The sequence below is a fragment of the Petromyzon marinus genome, chromosome 40 (genome assembly GCF_048934315.1).
Source record: "Petromyzon marinus isolate PM22_M1 ecotype Great Lakes invasive population chromosome 40, UKy_Petmar_22M1.pri1.0, whole genome shotgun sequence".
Lineage (NCBI taxonomy): Eukaryota > Metazoa > Chordata > Hyperoartia > Petromyzontiformes > Petromyzontidae > Petromyzon > Petromyzon marinus.
Window position 1 is genome coordinate 6,817,951 of NC_133706.1, and position 21,946 is coordinate 6,839,896.

Below are 21,946 nucleotides of genomic sequence, written 5' to 3' on the forward strand. Positions count from 1 at the left end.
TCGTGGGTTCACTCTCGACCCTGACGCCTGCTGTATATTTGGAGTCTGCATGTTCTCTCTCCCCCATGGTGACATGGATTTTTCTCTGGGTCCTCCAGTTTTTATTTTATTTTTTATGATAGAATATCGTATTGCCATCAGTATGACATGAGTCTACCAAGTTTGCAGTCGATACCACATTGGGAATTGGGTAAAATTTCAGTTAAAAGATTTGAGGATACAGCAACAACAACAACAGACAGAGTGAGTCAATAAAAAGTGTGTAAAATGAAGCACATGGCCTGGCTCTTAAGATAACTCTGGCGATCTTTGGTCCCTGTTTATCACTTTACCCTATGAGCCAATCATGGTTAATGATTTAATGCTGATAACTCACCTCATCTGCCAGCTTGAGATTGTGCTTGCTTGACAGCTGTCTTATTTTCCCGAAGCGTCCATGTCGTGTTGAGTCTGCGCATGGTTTTATCTTGCTGGCAGGGTAGGTCAAACGAACAGGTGACCTCTGGTATGCCGAGTTCAGTGTTCTAAACATTACACCATGTCGTTATGCCACGCCAGTCAATACCATGCATGTAAGTCAATGTGTTGAAACCAAACTTCCTATCAATGGCAAGTGAATGTGTGGTCTTGATACTCACACTTAGCATCACGGTGGCTAGGAGATGTTAACTACCTCGCCTGGTATACAGGAGGTCGTGGGTTCACTCCCGACCCTGACGCCTGCTGTATATTTGGAGTCTGCATGTTCTCTCTCCCCCATCGTGACGTGGATTTTTCTCTGGGTCCTCCAGTTTGTCCCTCGATATTTATAAACATGCGTTGAAGAGTATTTTGGCTGCTATACATTTCCACACGTGATAAGCCACTTCGTACGAAATATCACTTGTGATTGCCAGGTCGCTTCTGAAAAAGAAGCTTAATGGCTCAGTGGGTCTTACCCGGTTAAAATTAGATATAGCATAATTTTCATTTTAGCGTGAGAGCGGCAAACGGGCCAACGCCCGTTGACCAACCTCCGTGGTATTTTTGTCATTGTCCTCAACTGTGAGAATTAAAAAGTCCTGTCGGCAATGCACGGCAATCATGACGGAGGTGGGTGTGGAGGTGGAAAATCACCAGGCGGTGGCCAGGGCCGGCGACCACCAAGGAACCATGGCGCGACCAGGGGTCTGTGGCAAGACGAAACGTAGGGGCCTGCATGGCCTGCGGTGGAGCGGCAGTCCGTAGCCACCGTCTCATTATTTCCGCCGCTCCCCCCTCTCTTTCCCACGCCCCCCCCCCCCCCCCCCACCTTGGCCAACGCCGGGCGAAATAAAACACTTTGTTGATACGAATACATTGTTCGTCACTCGACGCTGCTCCCGCATTGGGATCCTTGGACAAATCCCTCCCGTCATTGAGCCTTTGGCTCGAGGCAGGAAGCCAGAGTCAGAAGCAGAGGATATTTAGTTATACCGGAGGAATCCGATGAGCTTTCAAGGTCTTTTTCACAGGTGTGCAGTTGGGGCAGGTCAGAACGTTACATCAACAAACAATACAAAAACACGATAGGAGTGCAGAGTATAAGAAAAGTAATACAATCCCTTATCAAGTAAAACACAATGAGCTGTCATCTTCTTTTTCGGAAATTACTTGGCCACAAATGATAGCTCAACAAAGACAAATAATGTAATATAAATGCATGTTTCACACAGCAGAGGAATGACAGGGTGCTGTGAAGTCTGAATTATTGTCACATCATAATGATGACCATTATTTATTCTAGATTTGAAGCTTTCGTGACTGCAAGGATCCATACTCTTTGGTTCTATTTGGTAAAGTCACGTGGGACGCGACCTGGGCTTGCTGTCTTCACTCCAACGCTGTCCTCTGGACAGTCCAGTCCCTTCACCTGATGAAGGCCACTTGTGTTGTGGCCGAAACATCGTGATTTTTTGTTATTTTTTTTTTTACCTACGTGACTTTACCGAATATAACCAAAGAGTATGACCATTATTGATGAAACTTATGGTAGCCCATGCCTGTGGAAACCCTACGTCTAATTTAAAAGACAAAGATCCCCCGTGTAGCCTTAACAGACTGTAGGAGCAAGTGCCGTTAGCGAGCACCTATAAAGGCCGACACGGAACACGAGGGGGTGGGAGGCCAACACCACGCCCGGCCGCCTTTGTCTCCCCAGTGACGATGTGTACACATCGCACCAGGTACTCATTTGAGGCTTAGTCGACCTAGGGGAGGCCCAGGACCGGTTCAGATAATCGTCACTGTTTTGGCCGTGAGCGGGAATCGAACCCGGGTCGCCAGGTTAATTGCGCAGCGTAGCGCTAACCGCTCCCCTACATCTAACACACAGACACACACGTTGAATACCACACTCACATTCACTCACAGATGGAACCCTTTGCTTCACTGCCACCCCCTGGTCATCGTTGTCCATGTAGACGTCAACGTAACGGTCGGCTCAAATCAACTTTGGGCAGCGCCCATTGGCACCAGCGGCCGCTGGGCTAGTGGTGAAAATTCCACATTTCTATGACGGGGGCCTTTCTCTCAATAGGACGACAACAACAACAGCAATGCTGTCCCACAGCATTAGGTTAGGTTCCGTGTACTCCGGCATAAGCGCTTATTCGCGTATGTTGGGGTTCGCCTATACGAGTGTAGATATACAATGTAAGAGTGTCTATATAAAATGTATGCAAATGTACGTAAATGTTTAATTGTACTGTGCAGTACATGATTCACGAATCATCGATAGCATCCGGGTCAGATAGAACTCTCGATTATTATTAACACTATATTATCGACACTGTATTAGAAAGCTAGCGATGGTTTTGGACTCGTTTCTTGTGCAGGCGAGACAGTTACACGCCGTAAAAGCCACGTTCGCGTAACGGCAGAACGATTTGGCTCCTCGCTTCCCGCCCCCCCCCCCCCCCCGTGTGAGTAGCGAAAGTACGAGTCACAAAGCGCGAGTGCGAATCGGGGTCGGTTGCGTATGAGCGGGGGGTCCGCGTACTCTTGAGAGTGAAAAATGTAGCGCGGCCGGACCGTTACATTTTTTAGCGGCAGGCTGGGTTGCTCGGCCGATGAGCTGCTGCCCTGCGCCCTCCCCTCTGCAGTCGACACTCGGACGGAAATGTTCCGCCGAGCACACGAAAGCGATGGCGAAAATGCTGACAAATGCGTTTTCCTCTGTTTGACTTTTGAATTCCGCTCCGGGCGAGCAGACGTTGATGACGGCGACACGGTGACGGACTTCATGGCGCAGGAGCGGGAGAGAGGCATCACCATCCAGTCGGCCGCCGTGTCCTTCCACTGGAGCGGCCACCGCATCAACCTCGTCGACACCCCCGGTGAGCCTGTGCGCCGTCGGATTTTTTTTGCAGCGTGTTACAAAATTCCGTGGCACGTGCCGCCGTGGGTGTTGCTGCCCGTCCGGGGTGTTCGCCGGAGCTGCATTGGCTTCCGGTTGCCGAACGAATACGTCATGAGGTGGAACTTATTACACACACACACAGAAAGTGCTTGCCGCAAACGGACCACGGTACCTTGCTGATCTCGTCAAGGAGCAGAAACCGTCACGTGAACTCCGGTCATCCTCGCAGCGGCTTTTGGCTCGCCATCGAACAAAAGACGGTCGCCGCATCGCGCGCTTTCAGATGCGCTTCTGCGGCCGTCTGGAACGCTCTTCGTTGCGATATCAGGAAGCCACTGGAATTATGCACTTTTCATAACTAGATTGGAAACTTATTTATTTTGTTCACTGCTTTTTGTGTTTAGTTTGTTGTCCTTCGCTCGCACACCTCCCAATTAGCACGGTTGACTACGTTCTGTGCGAAATAAGTTCAACATACATACGTATTCAAGGACACAGCAGCATGCTTTGATGGGGATTCCATAACTCGGTGCTTAGCCCCATCGATTTTCTCAGTAAACCAGTCCCGGTACCGAACGGACATTGTCTTGCCGCCAAACAGTAAGAGTCGGGTGTCTGTGTTGTGTTGTTTGCAGGGCATGTGGACTTCACGGTGGAGGTTGAACGATGCCTGCGCGTGCTGGACGGTGCCGTGGCCGTGTTTGACGCCTCTGCTGGCGTTGAGGTGGGCGTTTGTGTTTATTTGCGTGCGTGAGTGTGCGTGTGTGTGAGTGTGCGTGAGTGTGCATGTGCAACAGCGGTAGTGTCGTGGTTAGCGCGCTGCGCTACGAACCTGGCGATACGGGTTCGATTCCCGTTCATGGCCAATACCAGTGACGATTATCTGAACCGGTCCTGGGCCTCCCCTAGGTTGAATCAGCCTTTAAATTAGTACCTGGTTCAATGTGTAAACATCACCACTAGAGAGACGAAGGCGGCCGGGCGTGGTGTTGGCCACCCACCCCCTCGTGTGCCGTGCCGGCCTTCATTGGTGCTCGCAGCACTTGCCCCAACAGTCTGTTAAGGCTATACGGGGGATCTTTGTCTTTGTTAGAGTGACGCTCAAAACAATGAGCGGAGCACCGGGCGGCTAAAATACAGCAAGTTGGCATAGTAGGGGTCACTGTTGGTGCATCTGACAAGTCATGTCAGAATGTCAACCCGTGCCACCTGGGTCCGTCCCGTGACCTGTTAGCGAGCCTTGGGACTACTTCACATGGCCTCTAAGTGCACCTGGCCTGGTACAGGCGCCGTAGTGACGTCACCTCTACTTAGTGGCGAATGGCGGCTGTTGTTGCGTTAGTTCAATCGGTGTGTGAAAATGCTTATTGGGGGAGCAGTGGCTTATTGGTTTGCACAAAGTGGCACTGCAGTTCTCCCGCCTGGGTTCGATTCCTGGCGACGATGCGCGACATCGGTGAAACGTTGTATTCCAACCGTTCCTGAGCCTCCCCTACATCGACTCGGCCTCAAACCAGTTCCCAGTGCTGTGCGTCAACGTCAGCACTGGGGAGACAATGACGGCGTGGCGTGGTGCCGGACGCACCATCAACTCGTGCGCATTGACGGCCCTTCAAGAGGTCCTTTCTGACAGCACCTGGTCCCCCTTTATTTACATGACGCTCATAGAAAAATTATAATGCACATTCGATAATATTACGTTGGGGTTTCGAGGGTAGGGTAAGGTTAGGCTTGCCTGAAGTTGAACCCAGGGGGTGTCAGCTCTGAGCCCTGTGCCACCCGCCCGCCTGTCAACATGACGGCCTTCTTGCGGGGTGTTTTCAGTTCCTCGACCTTGCAGCGGGGATCACCGAAGCATCCGTTTTGTGCGCGCAGGCTCAGACGATGACCGTCTGGCGACAGGCTGATCGCTACGAGGTTCCTCGATTGTGCTTCCTCAACAAGATGGACAAACTGGGAGCCAGGTGAGGCCCCCCGGAAATCATGTCCAGACTGTGATTCAAGGTTTGCATCGGTGCCACCCCTCCACCCCACCCTACCATGTCTCCTGTTCATTGTCGCAGTGTGAAGCGTCGTGAGGTGGCCGGGCGGCTCAAGAGATCGCAGGACTGAGCCGGGCACCCATGATGAGAACCTGGGTTCGAATCCGGGTTTCAACCGCCAGCGATTAAACCGGCTTCTCGAGTGTTGCGAGTCCCGTGGCTGTAGCCTGTTCACCAGTGGCATCACGGAAAAACAAAAAGAAAAAAAAAACCCACAATCGCAATCAACTTGGGTTTTCATTTATTTTTTGTCTCAATTAAAGAATTAAAGTCATCGGTTTGACTGACGCGACACGGACTTTACTCTCAGTGGCAGAGCGAGTGGGAAAGCGCGGACCGGAGTTCTCAGAAGTAGCTCTGCGGTATCCGCTTCCGTGGACCAGCGTGCTCTGCGAGGGCTCTGAATTAAACCTTCATGCCGTGACGTGACCCCGGTTGCACGTCGGAGATGAAAATTAGCAAAGAGATGATGGGGTGGAACGGTGGGGCAGTCGTTAGCCTTCCGCGCTCCTTGGTGCCATGGCTGATATTAAACCGATCATCATCTATTAGTCATCATCTATTAGTCATCACTTTGGCATTGGTAAAAAATGATTTGCATCTTATTTGTTCAATGTTAGCAGTGGTCATCCTGAGGATAGATTGGTCCTTGTCATAGGAATGTGGAATTTCAATCACTGGTTTATCACCGTCAGTGGCAATGGGTGCCGCCCACTGCTCATTTGAGAGCAGGGAGACACTCTTTTGACTTTTTTTTTTGGGGGGGGGGGGACACCTTAAGGTGGTGGTGGCGGTGGTACCAGAACTGTCGCCGTAGAAATGGAACTCCTAACTATTTTTTATCTGGCAGCAGGCGATTGTGGGGTTTGGTCGCATTATTGACGTCACCGACGACATCATCTTGGTGTTCCTATTCATATTATTTTCTTTCTCAGCTTTGCCTACTCCGTGGACTCCATCAAAGAGAAACTTAAAGTCCAGCCTCTCATTATACAGGTTAGTTATAGATTAACGAGCTTAACATCTATATAATGAATAGCTCATCTATATTTTGGTACGTATCTAGGCATGCATGTTTCTCTGTCTGGAAAATTTCCCCCTAGACTTGTTTGAAAGCGTATGATAAGAAATTTGTACCCTATAAACGTAAACTAAACTATCTTCTTTGGTTCTTTCGGTAAAGTCACGTAGAATGAGAATAAAATAATAAATTGATGAAAATAATAAATTGTGTTGTGGCCGAAACGTCGTGAGAATATTATTGTGTTATTTTATTTTATCAATTTATTATTTTATTCTCATTCTACGTGACTTTACCGAAAGAACCAAAGAAGATGAATCCTTGCAGTCACGAAAGCTTTAAATCGAAAAGTAAACTAAACTATTTTATTTAACAGTTAAAGCTCACTGAGCTATTAGCTCTTTTTCAGAAGCGACCTGGCCACAGATGACAGCTCAACGGAGTGGCTCATTAAGTGGAAATTTATTTCAGCCGGTTACTCTAAACGCACGTTTGTTCTAAATTTGGGGGGGAAAAAAGCGGGGGACCCGGAGAAAAATCCTCGCGTGCAAGCTCCAAATATACAGGAGTCTGGGGGCGCAACCGCACCCACGACGACCTCCTTCGTACCAGGCGAGGGAGATAACATCACGGCACGGCGGCACCAAATTTGGCTCGTCACACCCCTCCGCTGCTCTGCTCGACCCGCCGCTCGCAGTTCCCCAACCGGCGCATCGTGCGAAACCCGTTGGGGAAAAAAACCGCACGCGGCACCTGCGCGCCGGTGCCTGCGAGATATCCGGCAGAGGGCAGGAAGCGACGACGTGCTGCGGCCAATTCCTCTCCGCGTCCCCTTCTCCCCGCCCACCACCACCTACGGCGCCCCCCTCCCCTCGCCAGTTGCCCGTCGGCGCCGAGAGGACGTTCCGCGGCATCGTGGACGTCGTCTCCATGGAGGCGTTCACGTGGGGGGGCGCGCGACCGGCCGGATCGCGGGCGCATCCGGAACGGGACGACGGCTCGGAGTTTGAGAGAACGACGCTGAGCCCTGCGGGGACCCCCGAGCTGTGGCCGAGCGCCGTGGAGGCGCGGAAGACCCTGGTGGAGCAGGTGGGGCGGTGGAGGGCGAGCGGCACCTCGCTTTCACGCCAGCGGAGTCCTTCCATGTCATTTTGTCACGATGGGATTTTTTTCACGCGATATCGGCGTCCCGTAACTTGCGTCTCAAGTTGTTATCACATCGTTCGTGCGCGTGTGCGTGCGGCGGTGTAGCGGTTAGCGCGCGCTGCGCCACGAACCTGGCGACGCAGGTTCGATTCCCGCTCACGGCCAACACCACTGACGGTTATCTGAACCGGTCCTGGGCCTTCCCGAGGTTGACTCACATGAGGTGTGTAAACATCGCCACCGGGGAGACAAAGGCGGCCGGGCGATGTGTTGGCCACCCACCCTCACGTGTGCCGTGCCGGCTTTCATAGGTGCTCGCTAACAGCACTTGCCCCTGCAGTCTGTTACTGCTATACGGAGGATCTTTGTCTTTTTTCGGGCTCGGATGTACGTGGCCATAGATCCCGATGTAGGACCACAGAGCTTGGGCAATTGTTGGCGCCGGTTATGGCTGCCCTTCTTGCTTGTTTGTGGTTCGGTGGCAGAATGGATGGGGGAAGTGGCAACCCCTACATTGCTGTACGTGTGTTGAACTTCTTTCGCACCGTATGTAGCCAACTGTGCTAATCGGAGGTGCGGGCGAAAGGTCGCCCAGTAAAGGATCTTAGTGGTAGCTCTGTGTTATCCGCTTCCGTGGGCCGTTCTTGAACACGAAGGGGGTTGCACTGCTCTGCGAGCGATCCAGATGGGTTCTTCGTCCCGTGGCAGACGATTGCCGTTGATGTGGTTGTTGTTGTTGTTTGTTGTTGTTGTTGTGGTGGTGCAGCTGGCGGACGGAGATGACGCATTCGCAGAGCTGGTTTTAGGGCAGCACAGTGACGACCTCTCCTCCGTGGCCAGCGAACACGTGAGTAGCCTCGATATAGTTTAACATCGCATCCCCCGCAAGGCAAAGCGGCCATTGGTAAAAATGGTCAGAACAAGGTTCATCATCATCATCATCCATGGTCTGTTCGCTTCTTGATGAAGACCTTCCCACTCTTTTATATATCGTGGTCCTGGTATATCGCAGTCCATCTCACTCCTGCACATCTCACGATACTGTTAGCACAATCCGAATACATTGTGGGAAACAATCACAGTGTAGAGAAAAGAAGACTCCACGAAAAACAACAAAAAAATGATTCCTCTTTCAATTCACACCTTTCTGGGTGTTTTCGCTCGCTTGCTCCAGCTTAGTTCTTGCGGCATACCTCTCTCGGCTCAACGCTCCGTTTCCCCCCTAAAGTCAATCGTGCCGGAACGTTCGTTTGTTCCGCTCCGTGTGTCCCTTCCCCTGTCCCGCCCCCCCTCCACCACCACCCCCGGCCCCTTCTGTGCGTGGCCGGATCGACGGCGCCCTCAGGTGCGCACGGCCCTGCGTAGGGCGACGCTCAGCCGGGCGGCCGTGCCCGTGCTGTGTGGCAGCGCGCTCAAGAATAAGGGCGTGCAGCTGCTGATGGACGCGGTCACGCACTACCTGCCCTCGCCGGTCGAGCGCCAGCACCCCTTCCTGTGAGACGCGCGGTGGGGACACACGGGGGCCACGCGGGATAGACGAGGGACACGTCGGGGGATTGGCGGGGGGGGACACGCGGGGATAGACGCTGGGATAAGTGAGGACGTGGAGGGAAAGATGGGGGTGAGCAGAGACGGATGGGAGGCACAGGGGAGATGCGAGAACAGACCGGAATTTGGGACACTTGGAAGACTTCGGCACAGAGAACGCAGTGGGCCAGATGGTGGTACGGGGAGAAATAATCCTTTCGGTTCATAGAGAGAGAGAGTACATGGTGAACGTAGAGACGTGGAGTGTATGGGGACAGCCAGTCCACTGTTGGATGAGGGCCTCTGTACGCCACGAAATCCATCGTTGTGCTTCACTTCTACGGTTCCCCTCAAACATCCCTGCTCCCTGCCCTGGCACCAAACCCGCGCCGGGGCTGCGTGGTGAGGTGAAAGTTTCCCACGAGGCTGAACAAGCGCGCAATTGTTTTTTTATGCCCGCGTGCGCCCCTAGGCAGTGGTACGGCGACGAGCCGTGCGCGCTGGCGTTCAAGGTGACGCACGACAAGCAGAGGGGGCCTCTGGTCTTCCTGAGGGTCTACTCCGGGGCATTAAGGCCGCAGTCGTCCGTCTTCAACATCAACAAGGACTGCACGTGAGACTCCCCCCCCCCCCCCCCCCTCGGGCTTGCCGACGGCTCATTGGCTGCCGGCCATCGCGCGAAGACGGTCGCCGCGTCGTCGCGCGGCGCTTTCGCGTGCCCTTCTGCGGCCGTCTGGAACGCCCCTTGCGATATTCGGAAGCCACTGGAGGCCATGCGCTTTTAAATCGTCTATATTTAAAACTCATTTGCGTTTAGTTTGTTGTGTTTCGCCCGCACCGCCGATTGGCACGGTTGGCTATGTACGGTGCGACAGAAGTTCAACATGCACGCACACACACGTGTGGCCAAAGGGCGCGGGTCGAAATCCTGGCTCTCAGGGTTGTCATGCGTGTGGTCGTCGGCAGCAGCGTCATTGTCGTCTTCATTGCCGTCGCTGTAGTGTTTGCCATCGTCATCATTGCCATTGAAGGCCTTCACACTTGAAGAACTTTCTAAACACCTCAATGGAGGACCTTCTTGGCAAGGAGGTTTAAGTTTTACTCGTTAAAGTACAATTATTGTTACAGTCATCGTTGTTTTTCTGAGGTTCTAAAAAATTGTCTTGCCACTTTGCTGCAAGTGTGTCCATCCTGTTGAGAGACTGCCAGCCACCACGGGGATGTGGAATTTCCATTGCTGGCTCGGGGCACTTCAGTAGAGGTGACCTTTGCACTCGTTGCCTGTTGACCTGGCCACGGCTGTTGTGCTCGTGCGTGTGTCGAAGGGAGAGAATGAACAAACTGCTGCTGCCCTTCGCTGACCAACACGTGGAGCTTTCCTCTCTGTCAGCCGGAAATATCGCAATTGCGGTCGGCCTTAAGCAGGTGGGTTTGAATAGCAACGGTCTTTGCATCTATGTAGCGCGCTGACTTGCGTGCACCGTCACCTCAAAGCGCCTTGATATAGCCATTATAAATCGACGTTCCAAGGGCACCCCCGGCAGAAGATGTACCCTGTGCGGCACAGGGTCACTCGGCACCAGGCCTGCAAGTTGGAATTCGTCTGCGAGTATGGGGCGATGATTGTGGATACTTTGTGTAATCCCAATGGGTAACTTGCGGTGCCATTTTTTTCAATTGCGGCACATTATTAATACACCCGCAGTATTAAACCAGGGCCATCTGCCGGATTCGAAACGCGAACCCTCTGCCAACGAGGGGCGAGCGCGCTGTAGCCGGGCTATTGCTCTCTAGGTGACCAGGGGGCTTGGGGCGCGGAGTGCGTTGAGCTAGCACCGTGGAAATCCCAGGGTCAAATCCAAGTTTCAGCCACTGCCCGTGAATAAACCGGGTTCTCATGCGCTTGACTCAAACGCCAATGACTGCACAAAATAAATACTGTATCACGTTGAATAGGTTTTTCAATTAACATTGCAATTATTCTACCACTGGCAATTGCAAGTTTTGGTTTCGTTGCTTCTTGATGGAAATCTCTGCAGCAGGGCAAGTGGGAAAGTTCAGGCCCCCCCCCCGTGAATAAAAAGGCTGAATTTCTGATGACGTGAAGGAGAACCTGGTTTAATCACAGTCGGCTACCTGAATTCGAACCCAGAAACTCGGTGGTTCAAGTTGATTTTGTGAGCGAAGTGAGAACTGAGCTGAGTGCAGGACAGTCGCGTTTGCAAGAGTTGCCTGGGTCAATTGAAAATGAGAACAGTCTACAACGCAGTACAACAATGAAGCAATTAGCCAGATATAAATGGGAGAAAAAACAACTGCATGGCAGAAGAGATTGAATCGGCGCAAGAACCTATATTAATATTAAATTAAATAAACTTCCCATTACGAAAGTTGACTAGTTACATTTTTTAACTGGTGACGACCGCTTGTGTTGCGATCGAAACGTCGTAGTTTTTTTGTTATTTTCTTTGAACCTATTGACGTGACTTTACCGTAAGACCCAAAGAAAGGTTCATTTAACTTTTGAAAACCATTGGCTGTGTTTGCTTGCCGCTCTGACCCCTGGATTGCTCTGTGTGTGTGTGATGATGTGCCGTATGTTGAACTTCTTTCGCACCGTACGTAGCCAACCATGCTCATCGGTGGTGCAGGAAACTAGTATTTCCCTGACTGGGAATTGATCCCGGGAGGCGGGGGTGAGAGCACCAAATCCTAACAGCTAGCCAACCGATCCCCGTCGTTCGCCACTAAGTGACGATGATGTCACCACGGTGCCTGTGCCAGGCCAGGTGCACATTGAGGCTACGTGAAGTGTTGAATACTCACTGACGGGAGGTCATGGGACATTCCCATGTGCCATGGGTTGACTGACTGAGATCACTGGCAGATGCACCAGCTGCGCAAACTTGCTGTATTTTAGCTGCCGGCACTCTGCACGTTGTTGTGAGCGTCGCTCCTCTGCCCTCCGTTGTTGTTGGAGGGCGACTGCCTCCAACTACCCAGTAGCATCGTCCTTCACAAGCCTCCTCCATCCTAACCACTAGACCACCAGGGAGCCACGAACGATCTATAACGCCCCCCCCCCCCCCACGCCACATGGTTACCAACTACTCGCTATCGCGATGGCTTCTCACCGGTGACATTAACACAGCTGACTGCCACTCGATACCGAACACCACTGCGCCTCTCCTACCACCCGACCCAACCTCGCCCTCCTTCCGTGCTCGCACAGACAGGCACGGGGGACACGCTGGTGGCGTCCAAGTCATCGGCGCAGGCCGCTTCTCGCCGCGCCTCCTCCGCCGCCACCTCCACGCAGGGCAAAGTTAGCCACAAGGACCCCGGGGCGTCCAAGCTGCCGGTCCTAGCCGGCGTCGAGGTGCCTGAAGCCGTGTTCTTCTGTACCGTCGAAGCGCCGTCCATCGCCAAACAGGGCGGTAAGGGTGTGCGCGAAGGGAGGCAGTCAACGAGCAGGAAGGGAAAGTGCCGATGTGGCCGCGTGGCGTTAGGAGGTTCAAACTAATGTTTGTGTCGGGAATGATGGGCCGGCAACGATGAGAATCTGGCTTGTTTCCACCTGTGGTTGAACCACGTTCTCGACAGTAGGGGGTTTGTTCTCTTAATAGTGTAAAAGGTAATACGAAAAAAGCGTCTCCCTGTTCAACTTCTGGATGAATTCCTTGCCGAGTCTTCATCCATCCCTCACGATGCCACAATCCATTTCTTTCCTGCACACGAGCCCATTTCGTCACTCCATCTCCGCGGCGGTTCAAACACTCTCGCGCGCTCTCTGTGTCCTTTGCCACCTCGTCACCAGTCTGCTCCGTCGGCCAATCGTCCCTTCTCGTGACGATATGAGTTGGCCCATGGGTGTGCTCGCTTATGTTAACGCCTCTCCAGTTTACGTTTGCTCCCCCTGCTATCTCTCGATCGAATTCCGGTCCTGCACCTCGCCATGCTCGTATCTTCAAACTCTTCAGGTTTTTTTTCCCACTCTCCACTGTGCATGTTTTTGATCCGTAGCTGGAAAACCCCACGGGGGTCTCTCTACGGTGCAGGCTCAGTGCTCCTGAACCACCCCGGCCACCTTTCATTTTACACAGCACTAAATTATAATCATACGCGTTGGTGTGGAGCAGACAATATGCCTCGCGCTTCTGGCCGTTAAGTGGCATTGGTATCAGCATTGGTTCAAGCAGATGTCCGATGATGGGACTCTGAAAGTTGAAACCGGTCCGATGTTTGCTTGTGTTGAACCGGTGCTGCTGAAATTCTTTGTGTAAATACGCACACACAGAGAAGGCCATGTGGCTGATGGGATGTGTAAAAAATACATAGTTTCATTTTTTTGGTGGATGGATTTTTACGTTATTTTCACACAAAGAGGCGGACTTGTCGATGTGTACGTGTGTGTGTGTGTGCAGAGCTGGAGCACGCCCTGGCCTGCCTGCAGAGAGAGGACCCCAGTCTGAGGGTGAAGGTCGATCCGGACTCTGGACAGGTGGGAGACGGGGCGAGAGACGCACCAACGGGCAACTAAGTGCACCCAGCTACGAAACCCACAGTTTGTTTCCCCCGCCCGTGTTACACGTCATTGTCAAATGCAGCCGTACCTCTCGAAGCCGGACTCGAGTAAGCCAGAATTCTGGGTAAGCGAAATCTGGCTGTCGCCCTGATGAAGCTAGTTGTAATGACTGGCGATGTTGTGGATTTGCTCTCCAACACACCGGTGTGCTGTACCAGTCACGAATGTTTTGTTTCCTTGACAAACCTTATCGGCTGTGTCAGGTGGTGGCGGGTTTAACAACATTCATATTTATGCGATCTCACCCACAACACCTGTATTATGGATGATCGGACTACCTCATGCAAATGAGACAATCCGGAAAAAGACTGAGCGGATCGCTTTCCGTGCCGTTATTTCAACAGCGCCCAGCAGGATGCGGCGTTCGGCTTTTCGCCATTAAACCACACGCACGAGCCGGCCACGAGATTTGCTTGCCAACGCTAGCAAGCGTAGAACGTGCAGTCGTGCGCTGGCGATTTTCTATCTATTTCACTCGTCCATCGTGTGGATTTCGGTGAACCCCGTGCCCTTGGATGCCCACGTGCTCTGCCAGCGTACACGCTCTCTCACTTGTTTACATTTATTTTACAATTATAAAGGAATACATTCTTTAAACCGTGAATGTGTAGGGTTAGGTCAAACATCCTAATGTAGGACCCTTTGGTTGACATCAATTGGCTTGGAAATTCTCTTCTCTCTGATCAGTCCAACTTTAAGAGATGCCAGTGTAGTGCCTAAACTTTGCTTGAGCCACTGGTGCGGTCAACAAATTGGCCTAGGGAGAAGACAAAGGTGGTCTGGTGCATGTGGTGCTGGCCACACTACCTTGATATATAAGTTTTATATAGCATGTCGGTCATGAAAATTGAACCTCACAAACGCTGTAGAATGTGTCAAGCGCCAATTTTTCGCACGGAGGCGCACGGGAAACCACGTAGTGGGGTGGCAGCCGGAGACCCGTGCTACCAACGAATACCCAAGCTCTGTGGCCCTACACTCGGGATGTTTGGCCAACTCCATGAGTATGTTTTATACACGTGGGAGAAATCCTGGAAGTACCTGGAGAAAACTTCACGAATTTGAGGAGTGGGGGGGAAACGCTCGATTCCTGTACAGATCAAATACAGAGGGAATTTAATCCACTTGTACTGCCACACTGCCAAGCCAGAAAATGGTGACCTCAAACCCCCTTGGGTCAGGAGTTTTAACGAATTTGTGTGAACCCATCAACTCGCGCACCGTACTGACCTCAATAGTTTCTTACAGCACTTGTCCTAACAGCCTATATAGCCCACATGAGAGGATCTTTGCCTTTTGTGCGTAGTGGCGAGTGGTGGCATAGCGGTTGGCGCGCTGCCCTATGAACCCGGCGGCTCGGGTTCGATTCCCTCTCGCCGGTGAATTACAGTGGCGAATATATGAACCGGTCCTGGCCCCACCCCCCCCAGGTCGACTCGGCCTTAAATGAGCAGCTGATGCGGGGTGTGATGCTGCCCACCTCACTCCACCTCCTCTTGTGCCATCCCGGCCTTCGATGGGTGCTCCCTAGCAGCACTTGGACCAAACGGTTTCTGCAAGCTTCACGGGGCGGTGGGGGACCGTTGTCTCTGTGTGCCGAGTAGACGATCCTGTGCGGCATGGGGGAACTGCACATGGAGATTGTGCACGACCGAATCCGCCGCGAGTTTGGCGTCGAGACGGCGCTGGGGCCGCTGCAAGTGGCGTACAGGGAGACCGTCGGCACAGGAGGCACGGCAAGCGGTGAGGCGCTGACGGGATGGCCGCGGTGGTGACGGCCACCACGGATGGCGATTGATCGGCGGCAGGGTGGCGCAGCAATAACACGCTCGTGCCTCGCAGCAAGAAGCGTCTCGGTTCGATTGCTGCCTCGGGCGCCTTTCTGCGCGCAGTTTTGTATGATCTCCGCCGGGTTTGTGTGCGTTCTCTCCTCCTTTTTTCGCATCGGATTCGTCCATGTGTTCTCCGGTTTGCTGCCATTGCCTAAGACGCGCCGTGTCATTGGTGTTGGCCCAACAATCCCAACGCAGGACCCTCCTGAACAAGAGTCTTCAGACTCGTAGTGGCTTTCCCGAGTAAATAAGTTATTATAATCATTGTTCGTAGCCTCGTGCCAATTCACTGCTGGATGAGGGGGCCTATTCCTCGACTGTGGCGAAACAACGTCATGATTATTTTTAACGGGCGATATTGTTTTTAATCCACAAGACTCACTAATTCATTCGCCCGGTGTAACCATCGCAATGTTAAGTGGGTGTATTTACTCCGTATGCCAGTGATTGAACTCCATAGCATACGTATTTTTAATTATTGCAATTCCTACACTCGTTTCCCGTGTAATACTTCACCGAGTCTCAAAACCCTTTCAGAAGCCTCCTGCTGTTGGTGCAGGACGAGGCGACGATTGCTCTGTCTTTCCCAGTTAAGTAATGCGCGAGTAATTTTCTTATAATTTGCCTAAATTGAATCATGACGCCGGCACCCTTAGGCAGGCCTCTCGCTTTTCTCGTCGATGACGTTACGGGATTTCTCACATCCGCTGCGCGTATTTCATTGCTAATTCCCCCCTGAGCATTGTATGTGTACACGTGTATGCACGTTGAACTTCTTTCGCACCGTACGTGCAGCCAACCGTGAAAGAGTAGGTCAAAGTAACCTGTTAGAGGGGGAGCTCTATAGAGGTGGGAGGCTCTGCTGCCAGCAGTGGCCTGAGGAGGAATTTGCAGGTGGGCACCTTCTTCCTTTATGGCCAGCCTCAACAGACTTTTGGAGCAAGCGCTGAAGCACCTACGTATTGCCGGTACGGCACACGACGGGGTGAGTGGCCAGCAACCACGCTCGACCGTCCTTGTCTCCCCATTGGCGATGTTTACTACACACCGCAGCAGGTATTCACTTTGAGATTGTGTCGACTTAAGGGGAAGGGGGGGCCAGGACCGGTGCTATTCGGAAGTCGCGGCATTAACCACGGGCGGCCCTTCCGGAATGTAACCGCCCCGGTTTTTGCCGCCGCTGATGCCGGTTGCAGTCTCCTTGGAGCGCTCGTTCGGGGAGAAGCTGCACCAGGTGGTGGTGGAGCTCGCCGTGGGGCCCTGCCCCCAGGGCTGCGTGACCCCACGGTTCAAGGTCAACGAGAAGGTCGCGCAAGCGATGCACGCTGGGAAGGAGATCATCGACGCGGTGCGGAGCGGTGTGGAGGCCGGCGCGCAGCAAGGTGTGCGTCTCCCTTCATAAAAAAAAAATTGGTGGAAATTCCACATTCCTATGGCAGGGGGCAGTCTGTCCATTGGACAGTCACTATTGACCTCATACTATAATGTGGTGTGCATGTACTGTTTTTCTGTCAATCCACTGCTGGATGAGGGCCTCCCCATGCATTACTGATCGTTGGGGTTTTGTGATAAATACTTCACCGAACTGGTCGGTGTGGATTGATGGAGGATCAACCAATGGGTTTTACTGCGATGCCCTCTGATGCCCATAGCACAGTTTCGCAGCATGAAACACCAGAGCTGTACACGGTAGCCTTGACGAGATTGGGGAGAATTCCAGGCGATTTGGTGAATGACAGAAAATATTTTATGAATGTACAAACTATTTTATGAAAAATAAGAATAGGTTTTACCCCTTTTTGGCACTAAAGCAGGTGTTAAGATGTTGAAACACCAAACAGAAACCTTTTTCAAGGAATCAAGTCAGCATTAACCACACACGTTACTTGTGGTGAACATGCAAACAAACATGCTCTGATGATTATTATATATGGCATTGTCTTTGAAACTTATTGGCCTATACCAGAGACGGCTTTCTTTATGGCCTAATCTCACCGGTGTCTCAGACCAGGGAACACCAAAAGGCGAACACTAGAAAGATAAGGCACTATCAGAGCATTTAGAGCTCGGGGTGAGCGGCTATATCATTGGATCTTTCATTGATACTGTCAAAAAACAAGATCCCATTATAAACTATTATATCACTACCATCGGCTAATGGGGGATGAACTCCGAGGATTGCCAAAGTGGCAATATGGTAATTACCTCGCCTGGTGTACAGGAGGTCGTGGGTTTGATCCCGATCTTGACACCTGTATATTTGGAGTTTGCATGTTCTCTCCGTGATCTCATTTAGAAACATGCATGAAGAGTACCTGGCTGCCATACATTTCCACGTGATAAGCCACATCGTTGATATATCATTTGTGGCCAGGTATCTTCCAAAACGGAGCAATATAGCTCAGTGGGCCTTACCTGGTAAAATAAAAAAAATAGTTGAAAAGAGTTAGCTTTTCCACAGGCCAAATTCGGCGACATTTCTGAGTCAGCGCTAGGTCTGTTATCGAAACCGTGCTGCAGTGTACTGTAATAAAATACTCTTTGGTTTTATTCGGCAAAGTCACGTAGGTAAAATAAAAGAAAACAATTAAATCACGACGTTTCGGAGGCAACACAAGCTTCCGTCTTCAGGTGGAACAGTCACAGCAGAACATCTGTGTCAAGTGCACAGTTCCGAGACGGAAGCTTGTGTTGCCTCCGAAACGTCGCGATTTAATTGTTTTCTTTTATTTTACCTACGTGACTTTGCCGAATAAAACCAAAGAGTATGAATCCTTGCAGTCACGAAAGCTCCAAATCTAGAATTACTGTAATAAGGTTCACCGCGGCAATACCGCTACCCGATCTCCGCACAAATCCACTCTTGCTACCCGAACACGGCTGACACCTCCCCGGGCTGTTTCAGGTCAGAACCCCGGACAGGTGGCAACCCAATGATGAACACGCACGTCCCCCCCCCACCCCTCCTCCTCCTCCGATTGCTCTCCTTGACCGCCGCTCGTACTTGCGCGTGCCGTCCGTGCGCTCGCAGGCCCCGAGCTGGGATTTCCAGTGGTGGACGTCGAGGTGGAACTCGTGTCCGTCTCGCTGCAGCCAGGGTCGTCTCCGGCCGTGGTGGCCGCGTGCGCTTCCACGTGTCTGCACAGGGTGCGTGCACTCGCAGGCGCCCCCGACCCCACCTCTGGCGGCCCGGTTATACATTTTTGTTTGTTTTTCTTGTTTTAATACCCAGGTAAGGCCCACTGGGTCGTACGGCTCCACCGGGCCTTGCCCGTGACGGGGGCTCCCACGATAAAGTCTCTCCTCGCTGCGCCGCCGCAGGCGCTGAAGGAGGCCGGCGTGCAGCTCCTGGAGCCCGTGATGAGCGTCGAGGTGTCGGTGAGCGAGGCGCGACTCGGAGCCGTCCTCTCCGACATGGCCCAGCGGAGGGGCTGCGTGCGCGACGTCCAGAGCCGCCTCGACTCCAAGGTGGTGCTGGCGAGCGTGCCCCTCGCCGAGACCATGGTGAGCGTTTGGCAGTAAGGGGGGGTGGGTGAGTGGGGCGAAGTGGGGGGGGGGGGGGGCAGGAGGGGGCGGGGGAGCAAGGAGCGCGCGGTGACCGGGGAAAATGTGTGTGTGTGTGTGTGCGCGCGGAGGCAGAAAAATCCCGGCCGGTTCATATTGACGTGCGGGCAGCTCACGATCCACTCGCAGTGCCACCGTTTAGCTTTTCGCGGCCCGACAACCCTTCCCGCGAGAGCGCTGGGTGCGTTCGAAGGCTTGCGCCAATTAGCTTGTCGCACGCCTCTCCTCTGTTTGTTCCGTTTGTGCGAACACGGGACGCATCCTGCACGCACGCACGCTCGCACACGCAGGGCTATGCCACTGCGATCCGCACGCTGACATCCGGGACGGGCACCTTCTCGTTGGAGCTGTCCAGCTACGAGCCGATGACCTCGCAGCACCAGCAGCAGCTGATCCATCGACTCACCGGCCTCTAAGACCTCCTCCTCCTCCCGTGTCTGCCGGTGCACGGGAGATTTCAAGGCGCGCGCAGGACAAGAGCTTGCGTTATACACGGCGTCCGTGAAATTGTGGGGAGTGGTGGCGCGGTGGTTGGCGCGCTGCGCCTATGAATCCAGCGACATCGAGTTGGGTTCCCACTCACGGCCAACACCGGTGACGATAATCTGAACCGGTCCTGTGCCCTCCCCTAAGTCGACTCAGTCTCCACTGAGTACCTGGTGCGGTGTTTACACATCATTACTGGGAAGATAAAGACGGTCGGGCGTGGTGCTGGCCACTCAACCCCTCTTGTGCTGCACCGGCATTCATAGGTGCTCACTGACAGCACTTGCCCCAAAAGTGTGTTGAGGCTATCTTTGTCTTATCCGTAAAGGCAAAGGCGCCACCCTGCAATTTCCTTCTCATGCCACTTCTGGTGGAAGGGGCCTCCGCTAGACGGAGCCTCTATGGAGCCCCCTCCAACAGGTTACTTTGGCCTACTCTTCCAAGGTGACCAGACGTATCGGCAGAGGTGGGAGTTCCCACACTTTACCCCCACCACTCCGGGGACCTGCCAATTGGCTCAAGACAAACTGCTGTCAGGGCGTATGCACAAGTTGCAGTTGATTTAGTGTTTAACCGGGTGAGAGAACTTAAAGAGATACTATATATGTGTGAAGGGCCTTTGTTCAAGTCCACTGCTGGATGGGGGAGCTCTCCATGCCACACTGGTCGTGGGGATTATTTGGCCGTACTTCACGCTGGTCAGCGCAGGCTGGTGAAGACGGGGACCATAAATGTGGAAGCGTAGAAGTGCGGCACAACGATGGATTTTGCTGCGCTACCACCTGCCGCCCCCGTCGGCGTATCTCCGCAGTCTCATGGCGCCCTGTTTGTGCACGAGGGCCACCAATGAGAGTACCGTCCAGGCCCAAGCCTGCTTTGCTTCCGAGATCTAATGGTGCTCTTCCGAGATCCGATGGTATCTGGCACATTCTGGATGACAATAAAAATGAATTTTATTCATATAGCGCTTTTCCCCACGCTGAAATCACTGAACAGTAAAAAAAAAGTATTCAATACTATAACAAAAAAAACTATGACGTGAAAAAAACCCGGCATTATGTATACAACATAAAAGCAGCATAGAAAGCATTCAAGGGACGGAATACACGAGGCGGTAGAGTGGAGGAGGACCTTTTGAGCAGATGAGTTTACAAATGAGGTTCGAAGGTGGCGATTGACTCGGCGGATCTCATCTCAATGGGCAGCGCGTGCCATAGCCTCGGGGCAGCGGAGGAGAAAGGCCCCTTATCACCCATGGAGCGGAGGTTGGTGGGAGACGGGGGTTTAATTTTTGATTTAAAGCTTTCGTGACTGCGGTGATTCATGTTCTTGGTTCTTTCGGGCCCTGGCCGGGGTGTCACGGTGAAGGAATTGTCGGATGGTTTGTTGATCGGCGCAGTGCAACAAACTTTGTACTGTGGGATTGTGGTTAATAAAAAAAAAACATGTCGACAAACATTGGTGTATTTTCTTCACTTAAAGATAAAATAACACTTGCGTTACTCGGCCTGTGTTTGCCGTTGGAAATGATCTGATAACGCTGCGTTGGCAGTGGGTGCGCAGGTACAAACAAACAAAATAACTCGACACATTCGTCAATAACACTGGCCTTTAAAGGAACAAAAATCATGATATAATAAAAATAGGTACCAGAGCACATGCTTTGAACAAGAGCCGTTTCCCAAAAACGTTAATATTATTGACGAATGTGTTCAGTGTCCAATGCAGAAACGCGCCGTTTCACAAGCATGCTGTTTTATTTAAAGTCATCCGTTATGGGTTCGATTACGAAGTAGATAACACGAAAATAGTTGGAGATGCTAAGTGTCGGGATTTGTTCCCACGTGTGCCACTGAACGCGAGGCTTCTGTGACATCATCGGCATCATGAACCGCGTCACGGTGGTAGGCGTGGCTCGTGAGGGGTTTCCTGCCTTCTGAAGGAGGAGTGTCGCTGAGGCTCTCCAGGGTAAATAATTGGCATTGTCAATTGACGCGCGAAGTGAAATATGCCCGAATCAGACATCGATTTGAGCTGTAGCCTAATGTGTTTTTTTACTTGCTGTGCTCCCACACCTCGTCCATAGCCACGAACAACAACATCTGGAAATCACAAACCTCTGCAACAAACGCTGGATGTACGCCTGCTCGGATGGCCATGGTCCACCGCCATGTATCATTAACAAGCCAAACGGAGGCTGGGATTTTACTGCTCAGATGAGAATTGTGACGGCGCTCGCCTCCTGTCAGCAGTCCTCAGGGGAGCTCGAGTTAAGGCTATCCTGGCCAGAACCTCAAATGTGTACACACACACACATGGCGAGTCCTCACTTAATGCGTAGTTGTTCACACGGTAACGCGTTTA

General features: G+C 52.3%; 1 protein-coding gene across 4 annotated transcripts in view; it reads left to right on the plus strand.

Moving 5' to 3' along the window:
* GFM2 (GTP dependent ribosome recycling factor mitochondrial 2) overlaps positions 1-21,038 on the plus strand; it is a 37,954-nt gene extending 16,916 nt beyond the window's left edge. For all 4 annotated transcript variants that reach the window (XM_032968537.2, XM_032968536.2, XM_076073069.1 and 1 more), the window contains 16 exons: positions 3,231-3,356; positions 4,015-4,103; positions 5,255-5,343; positions 6,357-6,417; positions 7,322-7,531; positions 8,355-8,435; positions 8,934-9,082; positions 9,588-9,728; positions 10,441-10,540; positions 12,348-12,552; positions 13,540-13,616; positions 15,305-15,443; positions 16,729-16,914; positions 18,564-18,679; positions 18,854-19,036; positions 19,387-21,038. In XM_032968537.2, the coding sequence (XP_032824428.1) occupies positions 3,231-3,356; positions 4,015-4,103; positions 5,255-5,343; positions 6,357-6,417; positions 7,322-7,531; positions 8,355-8,435; positions 8,934-9,082; positions 9,588-9,728; positions 10,441-10,540; positions 12,348-12,552; positions 13,540-13,616; positions 15,305-15,443; positions 16,729-16,914; positions 18,564-18,679; positions 18,854-19,036; positions 19,387-19,512 (2,078 nt within the window). In that variant the 3' untranslated portion in view covers positions 19,513-21,038. The remainder of the gene's footprint in view (positions 1-3,230; positions 3,357-4,014; positions 4,104-5,254; positions 5,344-6,356; positions 6,418-7,321; positions 7,532-8,354; positions 8,436-8,933; positions 9,083-9,587; positions 9,729-10,440; positions 10,541-12,347; positions 12,553-13,539; positions 13,617-15,304; positions 15,444-16,728; positions 16,915-18,563; positions 18,680-18,853; positions 19,037-19,386) is intronic.
* Positions 21,039-21,946: the final 908 nt, after the last annotated feature.